Source organism: Ranitomeya imitator, chromosome 2 (assembly GCF_032444005.1).
Source record: "Ranitomeya imitator isolate aRanImi1 chromosome 2, aRanImi1.pri, whole genome shotgun sequence".
NCBI classification, from domain to species: domain Eukaryota; kingdom Metazoa; phylum Chordata; class Amphibia; order Anura; family Dendrobatidae; genus Ranitomeya; species Ranitomeya imitator.
Genome location: NC_091283.1, coordinates 772,539,941 through 772,558,474, shown reverse-complemented (window position 1 = coordinate 772,558,474; position 18,534 = coordinate 772,539,941). Strand labels below are relative to the sequence as shown.

General features: G+C 45.9%; 1 protein-coding gene across 5 annotated transcripts in view; it reads right to left on the bottom strand.

Moving 5' to 3' along the window:
- The window catches only part of PANK1 (pantothenate kinase 1), a 67,974-nt gene extending 52,845 nt beyond the window's left edge, over positions 1–15,129 (bottom strand). The window contains exons 1-2 of one of the 5 annotated variants that reach the window (XM_069753485.1): positions 14,451–14,808; positions 1,921–1,962 (exon numbers count right to left, since the gene is read on the bottom strand). In XM_069753485.1, the coding sequence (XP_069609586.1) occupies positions 1,921–1,962; positions 14,451–14,664 (256 nt within the window). In that variant the 5' untranslated portion in view covers positions 14,665–14,808. Of the gene's footprint in view, positions 1–1,920; positions 1,963–5,841; positions 5,909–9,268; positions 9,492–14,450 lie in introns of those variants that run through there. The other 4 variants (XM_069753488.1, XM_069753487.1, XM_069753486.1 and 1 more) reach the window with 4 other exon arrangements.
- Between the last annotated feature and the right edge of the window lie 3,405 nt (positions 15,130–18,534).

The window sequence follows — 18,534 nt, the reverse complement described above, 5'->3', positions numbered from 1 at the left end:
GGACTGGGATAGCCTCAGGGGAACTGCTATGAGGACTGGGTTAGCCTCAGGGGAACTGCTATGAGGACTGGGTTAGCCTCAGGGGAACTGCTATGAGGACTGGGTTAGCCTCAGGGGAACTGCTATGAGGACTGGGTTAGCATCAGGGGAACTGCTATGAGGACTGGAATAGCCTCAGGGGAACTGCTATGAGGACTGGAATAGCCTCAGGGGAACTGCTATGTGGACTGGAATAGCCTCAGGGGAACTGCTATGTGGACTGGAATAGCCTCAGGGGAACTGCTATGAGGACTGGAATAGCCTCAGGGGAACTGCTATGAGGACTGGGTTAGCCTCAGGGGAACTGCTATGAGGACTGGGATAGCCTCAGGGGAACTGCTATGAGGACTGGATTAGCCTCAGGGGAACTGCTATGAGGACTGGGTTAGCCTCAGGGGAACTGCTATGAGGACTGGGTTAGCATCAGGGGAACTGCTATGAAGACTGGGTTAGCCTCAGGGGAACTGCTATGAGGACTGGGTTAGCCTCAGGGGAACTGCTGAGGACTGGGTTAGCCTCAGGGGAACTGCTATGAGGACTGGGTTAGCCTCAGGGGAACTGCTATGAGGACTGGGTTAGCCTCAGGGGAACTGCTGTGAGGACTGGGTTAGCCTCAGGGGAACTGCTGTGAGGACTGGGTTAGCCTCAGGGGAACTGCTGTGAGGACTGGGTTAGCCTCAGGGGAACTGCTGTGAGGACTGGGTTAGCCTCAGGGGAACTGCTGTGAGGACTGGGTTAGCCTCAGGGGAACTGCTATGAGGACTGGGTTAGCCTCAGGGGAACTGCTATGAGGACTGGGTTAGCATCAGGGGAATTGCTATGAGGACTGGGTTAGCATCAGGGGAACTGCTATGAGGACTGGGTTAGCCCCAGGGGAACTGCTATGAGGACTGGGTTAGCCCCAGGGGAACTGCTATGAGGACTGGGTTAGCCTCAGGGGAACTGCTATGAGGACTGGAATAGCCTCAGGGGAACTGCGATGTGGACTGGGTTAGCCTCAGGGGAACTGCTGAGGACTGGGTTAGCCTCAGGGGAACTGCTATGAGGACTGGGTTAGCCTCAGGGGAACTGCTATGAGGACTGGGTTAGCCTCAGGGGAACTGCTGTGAGGACTGGGTTAGCCTCAGGGGAACTGCTATGAGGACTGGGTTAGCCTCAGGGGAACTGCTGTGAGGACTGGGTTAGCCTCAGGGGAACTGCTGTGAGGACTGGGTTAGCCTCAGGGGAACTGCTATGAGGACTGGGTTAGACTCAGGGGAACTGCTATGAGGTCTGGGTTAATCGATAGGGGCTTTGGTGATTACCTAGCTAGTCATGGGGCTGTTGTGACTTTTGGGCGAATCACATTCGGTATTTGGTCAGTATTTTACAGTAGTATTTGTAAACCAAAACCTGAAGTGGGTGATAAATACAGAAGGTGTGCATGTGTTTCTATTATACTATTCCTCTGATTGTTTCTCTCCTGGATTTGGCTTACAAATACTATTGTAAAAAAAACTCATCAAATACTGAAGGTGGCCTAAATATTGTTTCTAGGACACATCTCTGTAATAAGAAGCACAACTGAATGCGCTGTAAAGACATTTGGCCGGAAATCCCAGTAGTCCAGACGTGTAAGACCATATACTTATGCCTGGCAAGGGACATTGTTCAAAAATACACAGAAACTTGGGAATTGCCATTTATGCCGTTTCCTAACATATTCGTTACCTATTGGCTACACAGCCTTTTTTTTTTTCATTTTACAAAAGCACATGACGAGGAGGAAAAATAAATGTCTGATTGCAGGGATTATGGTACAATTATGTAACACTTATCATTCTCTAATAATTACGAATTAAAGTCCAAAGTGGAGAGATTAGAGGAGGGCCATGTACTCACGTGGAATGGGACGGCCATTATATCTGAGCAACTCATAGGCAACTAGAAATAAAACAGAAGGGGTGAACGGGGCGAATATGAAAAACCTGCAACTCACATCAGCTTTAGTTAAGGGGTCAACATTTCACTATGATATATGTCACCTTAAAATTAAAACCCACCAATATGTTATTGTAGGAGGTCAGGCCGCTGTAAGCAGCAGCCTGCATTCTGCACATTGTATATGAAGGGCAAAGGTAGAAAATGTGAAATATCCTGCAGCGCTGCATGTGAATGTTACTTCATACGTAAAGGGACGAATTCCAATACAAATAATATACAGTTAGGGCCAGAAATATTTGGACAGTGACACAAGTTTTGTTATTTTAGCTGTTTACAAAAACATGTTCAGAAATAAAATTATATATGTAATATGGGCTGAAAATGCACACTCCCAGCTGCAATATGATAGTTTCCACATCCAAATCGGAGAAAGGGTTTAGGAATCATAGCTCTGTAATGCATAGCGTCCTCTTTTTCAAGGGACCAAAAGTAATTGGACAATGGACTAAGGGCTGCAATTAACTCTGAAGGCGTCTCCCTCGTTAACCTGTAATCAATGAAGTAGTTAAAAGGTCAGGGGTGGATTCCAGGTGTGTGGTTTTGCATTTGGAAGCTGTTGCTGTGAGCAGACAACATGCGGTCAAAGGAACTCTCAATTGAGGTGAAGCAGAACATCCTGAGGCTGAAAAAAAAGAAAAAATCCATCAGAGAGATAGCAGACATGCTTGGAGTAGCAAAATCAACAGTTGGGTACATTCTGAGAAAAAAGGAATTGACTGGTGAGCTTGGGAACTCAAAAAGGCCTGGGCGTCCACGGATGACAACAGTGGTGGATGATCGCCGCATACTTAATTTGGTGAAGAAGAGCCCGTTCACAACATCAACTGAAGTCCAGAACACTCTCAGTGAAGTAGGTGTATCTGTCTCTAAGTCAACAGTAAAGAGAAGACTCCATGACAGTAAATACAAAGGGTTCACATCTAGATGCAAACCATTCATCAATACCAAAAATAGACAGGCAAGAGTTAAATTTGCAGAAAAACACCTCAAGAAGCCAGCTCAGTTCTGGAAAAGTATTCTATGGACAGATGAGACAAAGATCAACCTGTACCAGAATGATAGGAAGAAAAAAGTTTGGAGAAGAAAGGGAACGGCACATGATCCAAGGCACACCACATCCTCTGTAAAACATGGTGGAGGCAACGTGATGGCATGGGCATGCATGGCTTTCAATGGCACTGGGTCACTTGTGTTTATTGATGACATAAGAGCAGACAAGAGTAGCCGGATGAATTCTGAAGTGTACCGGGATATACTTTCAGCCCAGATTCAGCCAAATGCTGCAAAGTTGATTGGACGGCGCTTCATAGTACAGATGGACAATGACCCCAAGCATACAGCCAAAGCTACCCAGGAGTTCATGAGTGCCAAAAAGTGGAACATTCTGCAATGGCCAAGTCAATCTCCAGATCTAAACCCAATTGAGCATGCATTTCACTTGCTCAAATCCAGACTTAAGACGGAAAGACCCACAAACAAGCAAGACCTGAAGGCTGCGGCTGTAAAGGCCTGGCAAAGCATTAAGAAGGAGGAAACCCAGCGTTTGGTGATGTCCATGGGTTCCAGACTTAAGGCAGTGATTGCCTCCAAAGGATTTGCAACAAAATATTGAAAATAAAAATATTTTGTTTGGGTTATGTTTATTTGTCCAATTACTTTTGACCTCCTAAAATGTGGAGTGTTTGTAAAGAAATGTGTACAATTCCTACATTTTCTATCAGATATTTTTGTTCAACCCTTCAAATTAAACGTTACAATCTGCACTTGAATTCTGTTGTAGAGGTTTCATTTCGAATCCAATGTGGTGGCATGCAGAGCCCAACTCGCGAAAATTGTGTCACTGTCCAAATATTTCTGGCCCTAACTGTATATACCGTATATATATCCATTCCCATATACATACGTCCACCAAGTTCCCTGCTTAGACCCTCAGTGATCAACTGTAATCTGATGAGAGAACCAAGTAGTTAGGCTATGTGCACACGCAGTGGAATGGTGTGCGGATGTTTCCGCACTGATTTTGGTAAATCCGCACTGCAGATTTACTGCGGAATTACAGCGGGTTTTATGCAGATTCCACCTGCGGTTTTACACCTGCGGATTCCTATTGAGGAGCAGGTGTAAACCGCAGCGGAAGCCACACAAAGAACTGACATACTGCGGAATATAAACCGCAGCGTTTCCGCGCATTTTGTCTGCAGCATGTGCACTGCGGATTTTGTTTTCCATAGGTTTACATGGTACTGTACACCTCATGGAAAACTGCTGCGGTTCCGCAGCAAAATCCGCAGCGTGTGCACATAGCCTAAGGATACATTCCCATGGAGCACATACACAGCGGATCTTCCAGGCGGAAAATCTAGTTTATTACATTATTGGCACCTTGCATTTCACAAAATCTCCTTCACAGGCTGTTGGGATCTGCAGCATAAACTGACTGATGTGTGAATTAGGCCTAAATCTCAAGCATCAGTTTTTCTTGTCAGTGTTTCATTGGTATTTTAAAGTGAAAACCAGAAGTGGTTCCAAAAAAAACACAGAACAGATCCATTGCTTTTAACTACGGTAGTTTTTTTTTTTCTCACAGGTTCCAACTCCTGATTTTTGCTAAACACTTACCAAAAGAAGCTGACGTGTGAATGAGGCCTTACGGTATGTGCACACGTTGCGGATTCCATTGCGGATTTTTACCTGCAGATTTTGTGAGGATTTCGCCTGCGGATTCCTATAAATGGAATAGGTGTAAAAACGCTGCGGATTCCGCACAAAGAATTGACATGCTGCGTAAAATAAACCACTGCGTGGAATTTTTTTCTGCAGCGTGTGCACAGCGGATTTGGTTTTCCATAGGTTTACATGGTACTGTAGAACGCATGGAAAACTGCTACAGATCCGCAGCCAAATCCGCAACGTGTGCACATACCCTTAATGTTTACAGCAAGTCAATTTATGCTGCAGAGGTCATAATTTACCCTACGTAGGGTGAATGGGAGCATTTCTGCAACAAAATCAACAACAATTTTAGCTGCTGATTTTCAGATGTAAGGGATACCTTAAGACTATGTTCACATGCAGCATTCTTTCTGCAGCCAAGACCTGCTCTCTTCGCAGTAAAAACATTGTGTTGAAAAGTCAGATTTTTCTGCGTTTTTGCCAAGTTTCTTTAGTGTAAAATACATGTGACTTGTCTACAGTACATGTTTAATAATGTTAGTATTATTCACCAAAAATGCAGGTGAAAAAACAAAACATGCTTGCCACTTTTTTTTTTTTTTTTTACAGTGTTTTCGCTGGTACTGTAAGGGTATGTGCACACGTTCAGGTTTTTTCGTGTTTTTTTTCGCTATAAAAACTCATTAAAAACGCATACATTATGCATCCTATCATTTAGAATGCATTCTGCAATTTTTGTGCACATGATGCATTTTTTTCCGCGAAAAAAACGCATCGCGGTAAAAAAGCAGCATGTTCATTAATTTTGCGGTTTTTCCCGCTATTCTATGCATTTGGAAAAAAACGCAAAAAAAACGCATCAAAAACGCATGCAGATTTCTGGCAGAAATGTCCGGTTTTGGTCAGGAAAATTTTAATGTTTAATAAAGACTATGTGGATTTTATTGGCTGTATGTGAAGGTATTCTTTTTTGGTGATTTATCGGAAAAATTTCTGCCAGAAATCCTGACATGTGCACATACCCTCAAACGCAGCTTCTTTTCTGTAAAAAAAAAAAAATGCTGTGTGTGAACTTAGCTTTTTTTTTTGTTCAGTTTCACTCTAAAAATTGCCTGAAAAGTCGATTAAAGGGAATCTGTCACCTACTTTTTCGTATATAAGCTGTGGCCACTGCCATTAGGGGCTTATCTACAGCATTGCAGAATGCCCCGTTCCCCCCATCCCCCCCGATGTATCCTGAAAGATAAGAAAAACAAGTTAGACTATACTCACCTGGGAGGGCGGTCCGGTGCGATGGGTGACGCAGGTCCGGCGCCTCCCATCTTCATGCGATGACGTCCTCTTCCTTGCTTCTGTCGCGGCTTCTGCGCAGGCATAATTCTATTCCCTGTTGTGGGCAGAGCAAAGTACTGCAGTGCGCTGGCGCTGGGAAAGGTCAGAGAGGCCCAGCGCCTGCGCACTGCAGTACTTTACTCTGCCCTCAACAGGGCAAATCAGTACGCCTGCGCCGGAGCCGCAACAGAAGGAAGAGGACGTCAACGAATGAAGATGGGAGGCGCTGGACCCGGACCACGACGCCCATCGGACCGGACCGCCCCCCCCCCCAGGTGAGGGGGACTTATCTACAGCATTACAGAATGCTGTAGATAAGCCCCTGATGGCGGTGGCCGAAGCTTATTTACGAAAAAGTAGGTGACATATTCCCTTTAAAAAAATGCTTGAAAGACTTTTCCTATTCATTTCTATGGTGAAGCCACTTTTTCTTGTCATATAAATTGGTGTATTAAGCACCCCACCTCCCTGCCTTTTGGCTTGGTAAAAAAAAAAAAAAAAAAATGCATGTTTCCTTCTTTCCTTATGAAATCCACTCCAAACAATTCATGTCCAACCAGAAGGCTGAAAAATAAAAAAAAAAAATCTACAAAGCCGCTTCAGAAAATGAAAAACTCTTCAAAGAATTTCGTGAAGTCTTTACACTTGAAAAACTTGTTTTTAACCACCTTAAAAAAAAATGCCATCTGCACAGCACATAGCCTATGGGTGCTTTCACATAGCGTTCAGGCACCTCACAAAACGGGTTTCGGCATATGTGCCGATGGGGCCATAGACTATAATGGTGCTGACAGAGTGAATGTGCGCTGTCGACTACTGGAGGGGACACTCAGACACAGTCTACTACATCTGGGTTTTTCGCCTCCAGTGGGCGTATACGTCCGAAAATTATGCACGGCGGAGAGCACGTTTCCTCTACCAGCAACATTACAGTCTATGGCCCCGTCGGCGCATACGTTTGAATCCCGCTTTGAGGCGGTTTGGATGCAAGCCCTAAAGGAGACATTGAACGGGCGCCTGGACACAATGTGAGAGCATCCTAGGCCACACGTTCAGAATTTGGCGAGTTTTTACCTCAGTATTTGTAAGCCAAAATGAGGTGAGGAACAATCAGAGGGAAAGTATAATAGAAAAACGTCACCATTTCTGGATTTATCACCTGCTACTGGTTTTGTCTTACAAATACTGAGGTAAAATACTGACCAAATACTGAACGTGTGAACGTGGCCTAAATATTCAATATCCTGCCAGACGGGAAATAAAGTGACATTTCATTTTATTGAATTTCCTAAAGCAACCCTTCTATTGATTGTATGATAGTGACTTACTGGGAGCGCCCCGGGCCTATTTGCCCTATACCCTTTGTCCTCACCCCATACAAATGTAGATATGTTGTGCATTGTGTAACCTTTAGTTACCTCAATAAAAAAAAAAAAAAACACAAGCTGTGAAAGTAATTGCATCTTCTTAATCCTTTTAACAATGCTAAACAAGTCAACAGGACATGACGACCTACAGCCTCCTATACTGCGCTAACATCCCGACCAAACCAGAAAAACTTGGTGCTCCAGTAGGCGCCTCGCGTGCCTCCCACCCATAGGCCAAGGACAGCAACAACTTCTGCCCTGACAATTCTGGATATCAGATCATGTCCACAACGGAGGAAACAGACAATCCGTTTCAGAATCCACAAGTAGAACAAGCAGTTCTTGCTTTGAAATTGTGGAATAATTCAGCACGGATTTCACTGCATAATATACAAATGACGGATAAAATGCAGAACAGAAATTAACATGCCAATCTGCATAGTATTCCAGCTCATGGATGAGATTTCTTCTAATCTCATGTTTCCATCTCAAGTAGATGTTACCTCTGTCACACATAAGATCATTTCTGAAGCCATAGCATTATATGACATTCTGCTGCCGTCGGTTGGGGTCAGTACATCCTCGTCAGGTCGGGACGCTCCACCATAAGCCTTATACAGATGCAAAAAATGCTCTACTATTGCACAAGTGTGAAACTAAACCTAGAGGGGTTTTATCGTTCCCCACCCCGATATATTAGGTAATTGTGCTCCACTCTCTTCCCTAATAGAATATCATCAAAAAGAATCGAGAGAGCAGCAGTGATGTGATCACAATCGGAGATCGCCAACACTGTATAGATCACCATTTCTGGTGATCTATAGTTTGCACAAGGGGCACTTATTTATTATGCATTGCTTATATAGCGCTATCATATTCCGTAGCGCATTAGACATAATCAGCACTGTCCCCATTGGTGCCCACAATCTAGATTCCCTATCGGTATGTGGACGGAAACCGGAGAATCTGGAGGTAACCACGCAAACACGGGGAGAACATACAAACTCCTTGCAGATGTTGTCCTTGGTGGGATTTAAACCCAGGACCCCAGAGCCGCTAGACTGCAGTGCTAACCACTGAGCCACCCTGCTGCCCAATATAGACAGAGTACTGTATGGCGGCAAGGAAAATGCTGACTTCCCTACAACTTCTTCTTTACACAGAGATATATTAGGAAATTGCACAAAATGCAATTCCTGAATCCCAAGTCAGGACTACCCATCCGAGAGTTCTGCACTAGGCACAGAGGCAAACTTACTGCAAACCTACTTCTCCCACACGTGATGCCAGGGGCACAGACTGCCCAGAAGAAGCGCTTATCCCCATGACAACTCTTCCTGTATGAGTTATATAGGATATCACAATCCACATAGTTTTCCTGACAATCGCACTGTTCTGTGTCCCTGATGAGTTTCAAATTCCTTTAATAACACCAAACAAAGAATTAAAAAGGAGCCTAACTGCAGAAAATGGGCTCAAATAAAACAACCCTTATGTGGCAGTGCTGGAAAGGTGGGGGCGAAGCAGGTAAATAATGGATTGCCTTTAGTTACACTACTAAATGTAAGGAATTTGGGGGAGAAAAATCAATCCCTTTAAGATCCATAAATAGATGCAAGTAAAGAGTAACAGAAGTATCCTACCAGCTACACCCGTCTATTTATGAGTCTTAAAGGGATTGCTATTTCTATCCATTCTTCTTACTTGTACTGGAGACCTTTTTGCACTGTAATTCATATACACATCTATGCCACACAGTGCGACTTTTATGGAGATGTCGCACAGCTGATCCAGCACATCAGGCGCACCTATGACGTCATCATTCAGTATCAGCCACATCTGGGCTCAGGGGTCTCCGCCATTCTCATACTTACAATGCTTCTTTTCGTCAATAAGCTTCATTATCAGGCAGTGGGGGGCAGAGTCAGTAAGCAGCAGTCCTGTCACTCCGCCGCTCGCATCCCCGCACAGTCTCGTCTGGATTTACTAGGAACAAGGTCACATATTTCCTTGCTGCACATAAATTGCGAAATGTCTCCTGTTGGACCGAGCGCCCGGGATCCAGCATGCAATCACAATAGCCATGCTTCCCGCCTCCTGATTGGCTGATCGCAGACCGGCCTCCCGTGGTATCAGTGGGTGTGTTTGCGTTTCCGCTCTCGTGATTGGCTGAGCGGAGCAGGCATTTAACTCGGCATTGATTTGAAGCCGTCTACTGACTGCTGTCTCACCAATCCCCCGCAGCCAGCGCCTGGTGCCAGCCCTGCAGGGGGCGATGCCGGAGACCCGCATCATTCCCGTCATGTGTGCACAGAGCCTGATGTCATGGGGATGGGAGATCCGGCAGCCTCAGCCAGAGCTAGGATGAGATCAGATACGACCGAAGCAGAACTTTCAGTCAGCTGTGATCAGATTATTTGCTTCTGACATCTTTTTATGTATCCTCCTGCCACGGAAAATCCTCATCAGACATGTGAATGGGATGGTACCTGCAGCATTGGATGGATTTCTGCAAAATCTGCATGTCAAGCATGGAGACCCTGCTGTGGAATTGCATGGCATGTGCCAGTTGGCCCCATGTCCATGGCCCACAGCTCTTAAAGGGCCCACTCTGCCCAAACGTCAATTGGTGACACCTGCTGTAACATGTCACTGCATGGATGAAGCCGAGTCTGCGTCGTACAGCGCCGGTGTAGTCTGTGTAAAGCTGCAGTCAGGCGACTATATTGCGCCGAGGTCAGTCTGCAATGCATGGAAGGCCCGCGACTCTCCTGACAGCTGCATAGACAAACATCCAGCTGTTACCGGCCAGTCCGTGCACTGCGGACCAATCTCGTCCGATTTATACGGCTGGGCGCCTGACTGTGGCCTTAGGCCACGTTCACACGTTCAGTATTTTCCATCAGTATTTGTAAGCCAAAAACAGGAATAGGTGATAAATCCAGAAGTGGTGCATATGTTTCTATTATACTTTTCCTCTGATTGTTCCACTCCTGGTTTTGGCATACTGATGTAAATTACTGACCAAATATTGACTGTGGCCTAAGGGCTCATACTCACATGCGAGAAACTCTGATGAGTGTCACACGTCAATACCCGGCACTGCACCTGGCACTCAGATCAGAGCATGTGGCCGCATAGGAATACATGTAGTCACACGCTCCGCTCCTGAGTACTGGGTATTGACGTGCGAGACTCATCAGTTTCTCGCATGAGATTATGAGCCCTTATAGAGATGCTAGCACCCGAGCTAATGTGATCAAACCTAGCTCCGATCACAGCAGTGAAGCTTTTAGATGCTGCTGTCAATTTATTTAAAAAAAAAAAAAACATATTTGGTGTCATCACGTGCGTAAATGTACTAATGAAATAAAGACATAAGAACCCAAAAAAGGGAGAGGTAAAAAGTCAAAACTAGCAACCAAAAGACGAGAAAAACTAAAATAACAGAGAGGCCTCCATAAGTATGGGAAGATAAACTGCAGATTCCTATCCTTGTAAATCCATCGGAATGAAGCTTGCGGAAATCCAGCCCCATTTCTGCAGATCTGCTGAATGTAAACCTACAACCGCCCCGATTACAGGGACTCTGCCCCCAGGGTTTTGCCACCTAATCTCAGATCATCGTATTAACATATAATAAACAAAACCACATGAGGATGGAGAGAAACCAAATGACAAAATATAAGGCGACCACTTGGATATTCACTAAAGCAAAACCTACAGTACAGTCATGGCCAAAAATATTGACACCCCTGCAATTCTGTCAGATAATACTCAGTTTCTTCCTGAAAATGATTGCAAACACAAATTCTTTGGTATTATTATCTTCATTTAATTTGTCTTAAATGAAAAAACACAAAAAGAATTTTCCTAAAGCCAAATTGGATATAATTCCATACCAAACATAAAAAAGGGGGTGGACAAAAGTATTGGCACTGTTCGAAAAATCATGTGATGCTTCTCTAATTTGTGTAATTAACAGCACCTGTAACTTACCTGTGGCACCTAACAGGTGTTGGCAATAACTAAATCACACTTGCAGCCAGTTGACATATATTAAAGTTGACTCAACCTCTGTCCTGTGTCCTTGTGTGTACCACATTGAGCATGGAGAAAAGAAAGAAGACCAAAGAACTGTCTGAGGACTTGAGAAACCAAATTGTGAGGAAGCACGAGCAATCTCAAGGCTACAAGTCCATCTCCAAAGACCTGAATGTTCCTGTGTCTACCGTGCGCAGTGTCATCAAGAAGTTTAAAGCCCATGGCGCTGTGGCTAACCTCCCTAGATGTAGACGGAAAAGAAAAATTGACAAGAGATTTCAACGCAAGATTGTGCGGATGTTGGATAAAGAACCTCGACTAACATCCAAACAAGTTCAAGCTGCCCTGCAGTCCGAGGGTACAACAGTGTCAACCCGTACTATCCGTCGGCATCTGTATGAAAAGGGACTGTATGGTAGGAGACCCAGGAAGACCCCACTTCTTACCCCGAGACATAAAAAAGCCAGTCTGGAGTTTGCCAAAACTTACCTAAAAAGCCTAAAACATTTTGGAAGAATGTTCTCTGGTCAGATGAGACAAAAGTAGAGCTTTTTGGGCAAATGCATCAACATAGAGTTTACAGGAGAAAAAAAAGAGGCATTCAAAGAAAAGAACACGGTCCCTACAGTCAAACATGGCGGAGGTTCCCTGATGTTTTGGGGTTGCTTTGCTGCCTCTGGCACTGGACTGCTTGACCGTGTGCATGGCATTATGAAGTCTGAAGACTACCAACAAATTTTGCAGCATAATGTAGGGCCCAGTGTGAGAAAGCTGGGTCTCCCTCAGAGGTCATGGGTCTTCCAGCCGGACAATGACCCAAAACACACTTCAAAAAGCACTAGAAAATGGTTTGAGAGAAAGCACTGGAGACTTCTAAGGTGGCCAGCAATGAGTCCAGACCTGAATCCCATAGAACACCTGTGGAGAGATCTAAAAATGGCAGTTTGGAGAAGGCACCCTTCAAATATCAGGGACCTGGAGCAGTTTGCCAAAGAAGAATGGTCTAAAATTCCAGCAGAGCATTGTAAGAAACTCATTGATGGTTACCGGAAGCGGTTGGTCGCAGTTATTTTGGCTAAAGGTTGTGCAACCAAGTATTAGGCCAATACTTTTGTCTGGCCCATTTTTGGAGTTTTGTGTGAAATGATCAATGTTTTGCTTTTTGCTTCATTCTCTTTTGTGTTTTTCCATTTAAGACAAATTAAATGAAGATAATAATACCAAAGAATTTGTGATAGCAATCATTTTCAGGAAGAAAATGAGTATTATCTGACAGAATTGCAGGGGTGTCAATACTTTTGACCATGACTGTATATACCTACTCCAAAACGGTGAATACACCAAGTCAAATAAAAATGTAATTTTATTCAGTTAGAATATTAAAATATAACAAACAGTTAAAACCACTTGAGGATAGAGAGAAACCAAATGGCAAAATATAAGGAGACCACCTGCACAGAGATAGTAATGAAGGGTATAGTGACTAACATAATAATAAGGAAATACTTCCACACAGCCAATTATATGTGAAAAATGTAAAAACCATCATAAACATTAACATGGTAAAGTCGGCATAAAGAGAAAGGAAGTGACAAAGAATGATATACATACGTTTCACTTAGTGGCTTAGGAGTATGAGAAAGCCACTAGGCGAAACGTACGTTGGGGTCTTGGGCGCCACAGGGTACTGACTACTGGGATATATCGTTCTTTGTCACTTCCTTTCTCTTTATGCCGACTTTATCATGTTAATGTTTATGATGGTTTTTACATTTTTCACATATAATTGGCTGTGTGGAAGTATTTCCTTATTATTATGCTATTTAGTCACTATACCCTTCATTACTATCTCTGTGCAAGTGGTCTCCTTATATTTTGCCATTTGGTTTCTCTCCATCCTCAAGTGGTTTTAACTGTTACTTATATTTTAATATCATAACTTAATAAAATTACATTTTTTATATATTTCTTTGATTTGGTGTATTCACTGTTTTGCAATAGGTATATACTGTAGATTTTGCTTTAGTGACTATCTATACTTGTGCAGTAATTACTGGTGATCTTTCACCTCTGCTGTTGTTGTTTCACCTAGTCTCAGGGCAGCATGATGTAGAGGCAGAGATCCTGATTCCAGCGATGAGCCACTTACTGGGCTTCGAAGTTTAGTTTTGACAAAATCACTGTTTTATCTGCAGATGATCACTAGAGGACTAGCAAACCTACTTCCGTGTAGTCCTCCATATTCACGAGCTCTGTAAAACCCCAACCCTGCCATTGATTGGCAGCTTTAGGTGTACACTGTGCATAGGCAAAAAGTTGCCATTCAGATGTGTGGGCAGGGATATACAGAGCTCAGCATTTAGAGAACTGGTAGATCTGCAGTAGATAATCATAATTGCAGCAAGAAGCCCAGGAAGTGACACATCACTGGAATTAGGGTCTCTGTCCCTACATCATGCTGCTCAGAGTTCCTTTACTGACAGCTTTACTTCTTCATAAGGTTTCAGAATTGTGACATAAATGCCTCCCAAAAAGTAGTGTTTGTGCCAAGCACTAGATGTATTGTGTTTTCGCTTTGTGCCTCTCTGGTGCTGAGTGCAGGAATCCCCCCGCTACATAATATGGGGGGATATGTGGCCGCCATGTCATACCCAGTGAGCCCCATACTTATATCCTGGGTAATATTTTGGGAAGTTTAGTATCTTTTCAGTGGGGAAGGGGGGAGTTATTCATCTCAAATCACCCCCATGTCCCAACTGCAGCTATTCATTGGGGGTCCATAGCCCCCTATCCATGTTTCCCCAGTAGTGATCCCACATGACAGTTACTGGGTGCCATCATTTTGGCCCCATAGATGTAGCTCTCGTCAGCACCATCATTGGGTTCTCAGCCCAATCATCACTACCCACTACAAGGGCTCGTGAGTCGGATCCTGAGTGATCGCTCACACATCGCCCGACCAACCGGACAGTGAATGCCCGGCGAGCAGAGGACCCCACTGCGGCCACTTACGGGGTCTGCTCCTCCTGCCCGAGTCCAGCCTTCTCCGGATCCTGCTCTTCTTGGCCGGGGAGCCTTGGTGCAGGGGATCTGGGGGAGATCGCTGGTGCCCGGCTCCATGCTCGCTGCTCTCTCCGTTACTGAGCAGTGAGGGGGCGCCCGGCGGATGGAATCCGTTCTGTATGTGCGGAGCCGAGGCCGCTGCAGGCTGCGCATGATCTCCCATCACTGCGAGGAGAAGCCCGGGAGGAGGCAGCACCGGGAGCGCTGGCAGCGGCCGCCCCGCCTCTGCTCTCCGCGGCACCTTCCGCTAATAATCCCACGCTGGGCGGTGTGTGTCCGGTGACCGCGGAGGGGTCATGTCCCCCGGTCTCAGTGCCCGAATGTAACCGCCAGTGCGGCAGCGAGGAGTGACGTCATGACCCGCCTCCTCCTGACAGGGGGGAGGGCAGGCAGTCAGTCACTGGCGGCGGGACCGGGAGCAGGGAGTGCGGCCGGCGGTGTGCTGCTGTACCGGGGGTGCCAGGTCCGATTATACCACTACACCGGGGTGTAGGGACCGATTATACCACTACAGAGGGGAGTAAGGACCGATTATACCACTACACCGGGGTGTAGGGACCGATTATACCACTACAGAGGGGAGTAAGGACCGATTATACCACTACACCGGGGTGTAGGGACCGATTATACCACTACAGAGGGGAGTAAGGACCGATTATACCACTACACCGGGGTGTAGGGACCGATTATACCACTACAGAGGGGAGTAAGGACCGATTATACCACTACACCGGGGTGTAGGGACCGATTATACCACTACAGAGGGGAGTAAGGACCGATTATACCACTACACCGGGGTGTAGGGACCGATTATACCACTACAGAGGGGAGTAAGGACCGATTATACCACTACAGAGGGGAGTAAGGACCGATTATACCACTACAGAGGGGAGTAAGGACCGATTATACCACTACAGAGAGGCGTAAGGACCGATTGTACCACTACAGAGGGGCGTAAGGACCGATTGTACCACTACAGAGGGGCGTAAGGACCGATTGTACCACTACAGAGGGGCGTAAGGACCGATTGTACCACTACAGAGGGGAGTAAGGACCGATTGTACCACTACAGAGGGGAGTAAGGACCGATTATACCACTACAGAGGGGAGTAAGAACCGATTATACCACTACAGAGAGGTGCCAGGACTGATTATACCACTACACCGGGGTGTAAGGACCGATTATACTGTATGATGGGCATTGTGAGCCTTTTTATAGGGTCTCTATCACGACATGGGCTCCTAGTGTACTGCTGCACCTTCAGGTGTGCGTGTGGGCTAATAACATAAACTCTTATGCCCTCCTGTTCTGCCGTGCGACCTGGAGTACAACACAGCCTCGGGCTCCTGGTTCCTGCGCTTCGGCTCAGAGGGTGCCCGGTCACAGTTCCCCTCTGAGCCCCTTTCCTGCTCCTGTGCTTCTTTCCTCTGATGCTTCACTACAATCAACCCTTCGGGTTCACTTCCTTTCCTGGAGCTGCAGCTCAGTCCTGGCTGCACGGCCCCACTGTCTGCTCCTCACTGTCTGCTCCAGACTGACTTAACTTCTCCTCCAGACCGGAACACTTAAAGGGAACCTGTCACCCCGTTTTTTGAGATTGAGCTATAAATACTGTTAAATAGGGCCTGCGCTGTGTGTTCCTATAGTGTATGTAGTGTACCCCGATTCCCCATGTATGCTGAGAAATAACTTACCAAAGTCGCCGTTTTCGCCTGTCAATCAGGCTGGTCAGGTCGGGAGGGCGTGGTGACATCGCTGGTTCTTCCTCAGCTTTACGTTGGTGGCGTAGTGGTGAACAAGCAGCGCGCGATCTGCGCTGTCATCCCTTTCGTCGGTGGGGGCGGCCATCTTCCTGGGGCCGCGCGTGCGCAGATCGAGTGCTCTGCTGCACGGGGCTTCAGGAAAATGGCCGCGGGATGCCGCGCGTGCGCATTAGAGATCGCGGCGGCCATTTTCCCAAAGCCGAGATGCAAACTCGGCTTTGGGAAAATGGCCGCCGCGATCTCTAATGCGCACGCGCGGCATCCCGCGGCCATTTTCCTGAAGCCCCGTGCAGCAGAGCACTCGATCTGCGCACGCGCGGCCCCAGGAAGATGGCCGCCCCCACCGACGAAAGGGATGACCGCGCAGATCGCGCGCTGCTTGTTCACCACTACGCCACCAACGTAAAGCTGAGGAAGACCCAGCGATGTCACCACGCCCTCCCGACCTGACCAGCCTGATTGACAGGCGAAAACGGCGACTTTGGTAAGTTATTTCTCAGCATACATGGGGAATCGGGGTACACTACATACACTATAGGAACACACAGCGCAGGCCCTATTTAACAGTATTTATAGCTCAATCTCAAAAAACGGGGTGACAGGTTCCCTTTAAAGCTGGGGAAGCTCCCCTGAATCTGGGTTCAGAGCTCCCCCTTCTGGCCTGGATTCAGAATGTGTTGTGTGTAGGTGCGTTACCTGGTAAAGGGAATCAAAAATTCAAAAAAGACCGTCAGGCTATATGTAAGGGACCACCACTAGAATCTTTACACAATAATATAATTTTTTATTTGTCAACCTAGAAAAACAAACACCACACTATTAAATCACTTAAAAACCGAATTTGATCATGGGTTCCACGTAAGGAACAACCCCCCTTGACATGGTTGTGATGGAAAGCAATATGCAAGCGAGTAGATAGAAATGTAAAGATGCCTTCAGCAACAGTCATACATTATAATAATCACACATAAATATAGAGACATGGCACAGCTCGCAGCATGAATGGCAATAAACTTCAAACAATATGCAGATCAAATGCAGATAGTCCCCAGCTGCTAGTCAGCACTTAGAACATAACATGACAGTAAAGTGTATATATATGCCGAACAACCAGAATCAGATGAAGTCAGAGATTCTTTAGAATGTGGTGATAATATTTGTGTACAGCCAAATACAAGTGCCCAGAGACTACTATGGAGGACTATACAATTCCCTTTTGTAGAGAGCGATGCACCCAGATCATACAGATGACATAGTCAAATCAATGAATAAGTTGACAGATGGTTATTTTGCTAGGTGAAACCACATCATCAAATCAAATAATTCAAAAAACATGGAATATAAATATAGGGTCAGTCGTGACCAGCTGCAACCAGTTACATTGTCCAACTAGGGCTCTGTGCATGGAAAAATGCAGTAAAAGTAAATGCAGCAAAGTATTACATAAGGAAGAATGCCTATAACACCAAAAGTACTAGAGATATCACTGCTCAAAGAACATGACCATGTTACCAATCACCCAGAGGTCCAGGGGGCATGAAGCCCAACGCGTATCGCCACCAAAGTGGCTTAGGCTTCTTTCACACTAGCGTTGGAATCTCCCCGTCGCAATGCGTCGGGGAGAGATTCCGACGCTAGCGTTTGCTGCATTGCACAATGGGTGCAGCGGATGCATTTTTCCGGCGCATCCGCTGCCCCATTGTAAGGTGCGGGGAGGTGGGGGCGGAGTTCCGGCCGCGCATGCGCGGTCGGAAAAAGCGGTCCGTCAGGAGAAAAAAACGTTACATGTAGCGTTTTTTTTCTCCCGACGGTCCGCAAAAGCACGACGCATCCGTCGCTCGACGGATGTGACGTGTGGCAATCCGTCGCAAATGCATCGTCAATGCAAGTCTATGGGGAAAAAATGCATCCTGCAAGCACTTTTGCAGGATGCGTTTTTTCTGCAAAACGACGCATTGTGACGGATTGCAGAAAACGCTAGTGTGAAAGTAGCCTAAGTCAGGAGCAGGTGCCTACAAATGCGGCCGACTATTATATACACATAAGAGTTACATATGGAACCCACATCAGCTGTGGGAGAACGGCATGGCATGATGGCGGAGGAAAGCGGACATGATACTGGCATTCTGAGTGCCGGAAGTAGAGATAAAAGGAAGGGTTAGCATGAGAGTACCAAGATGGCCGCAATTGAAGTTACTGCGCATGCGCAAACACCATGTTCAATAAAGCAAAAGGTGCATAGTGGAGTACAAAGATGGCTGAAGAGATC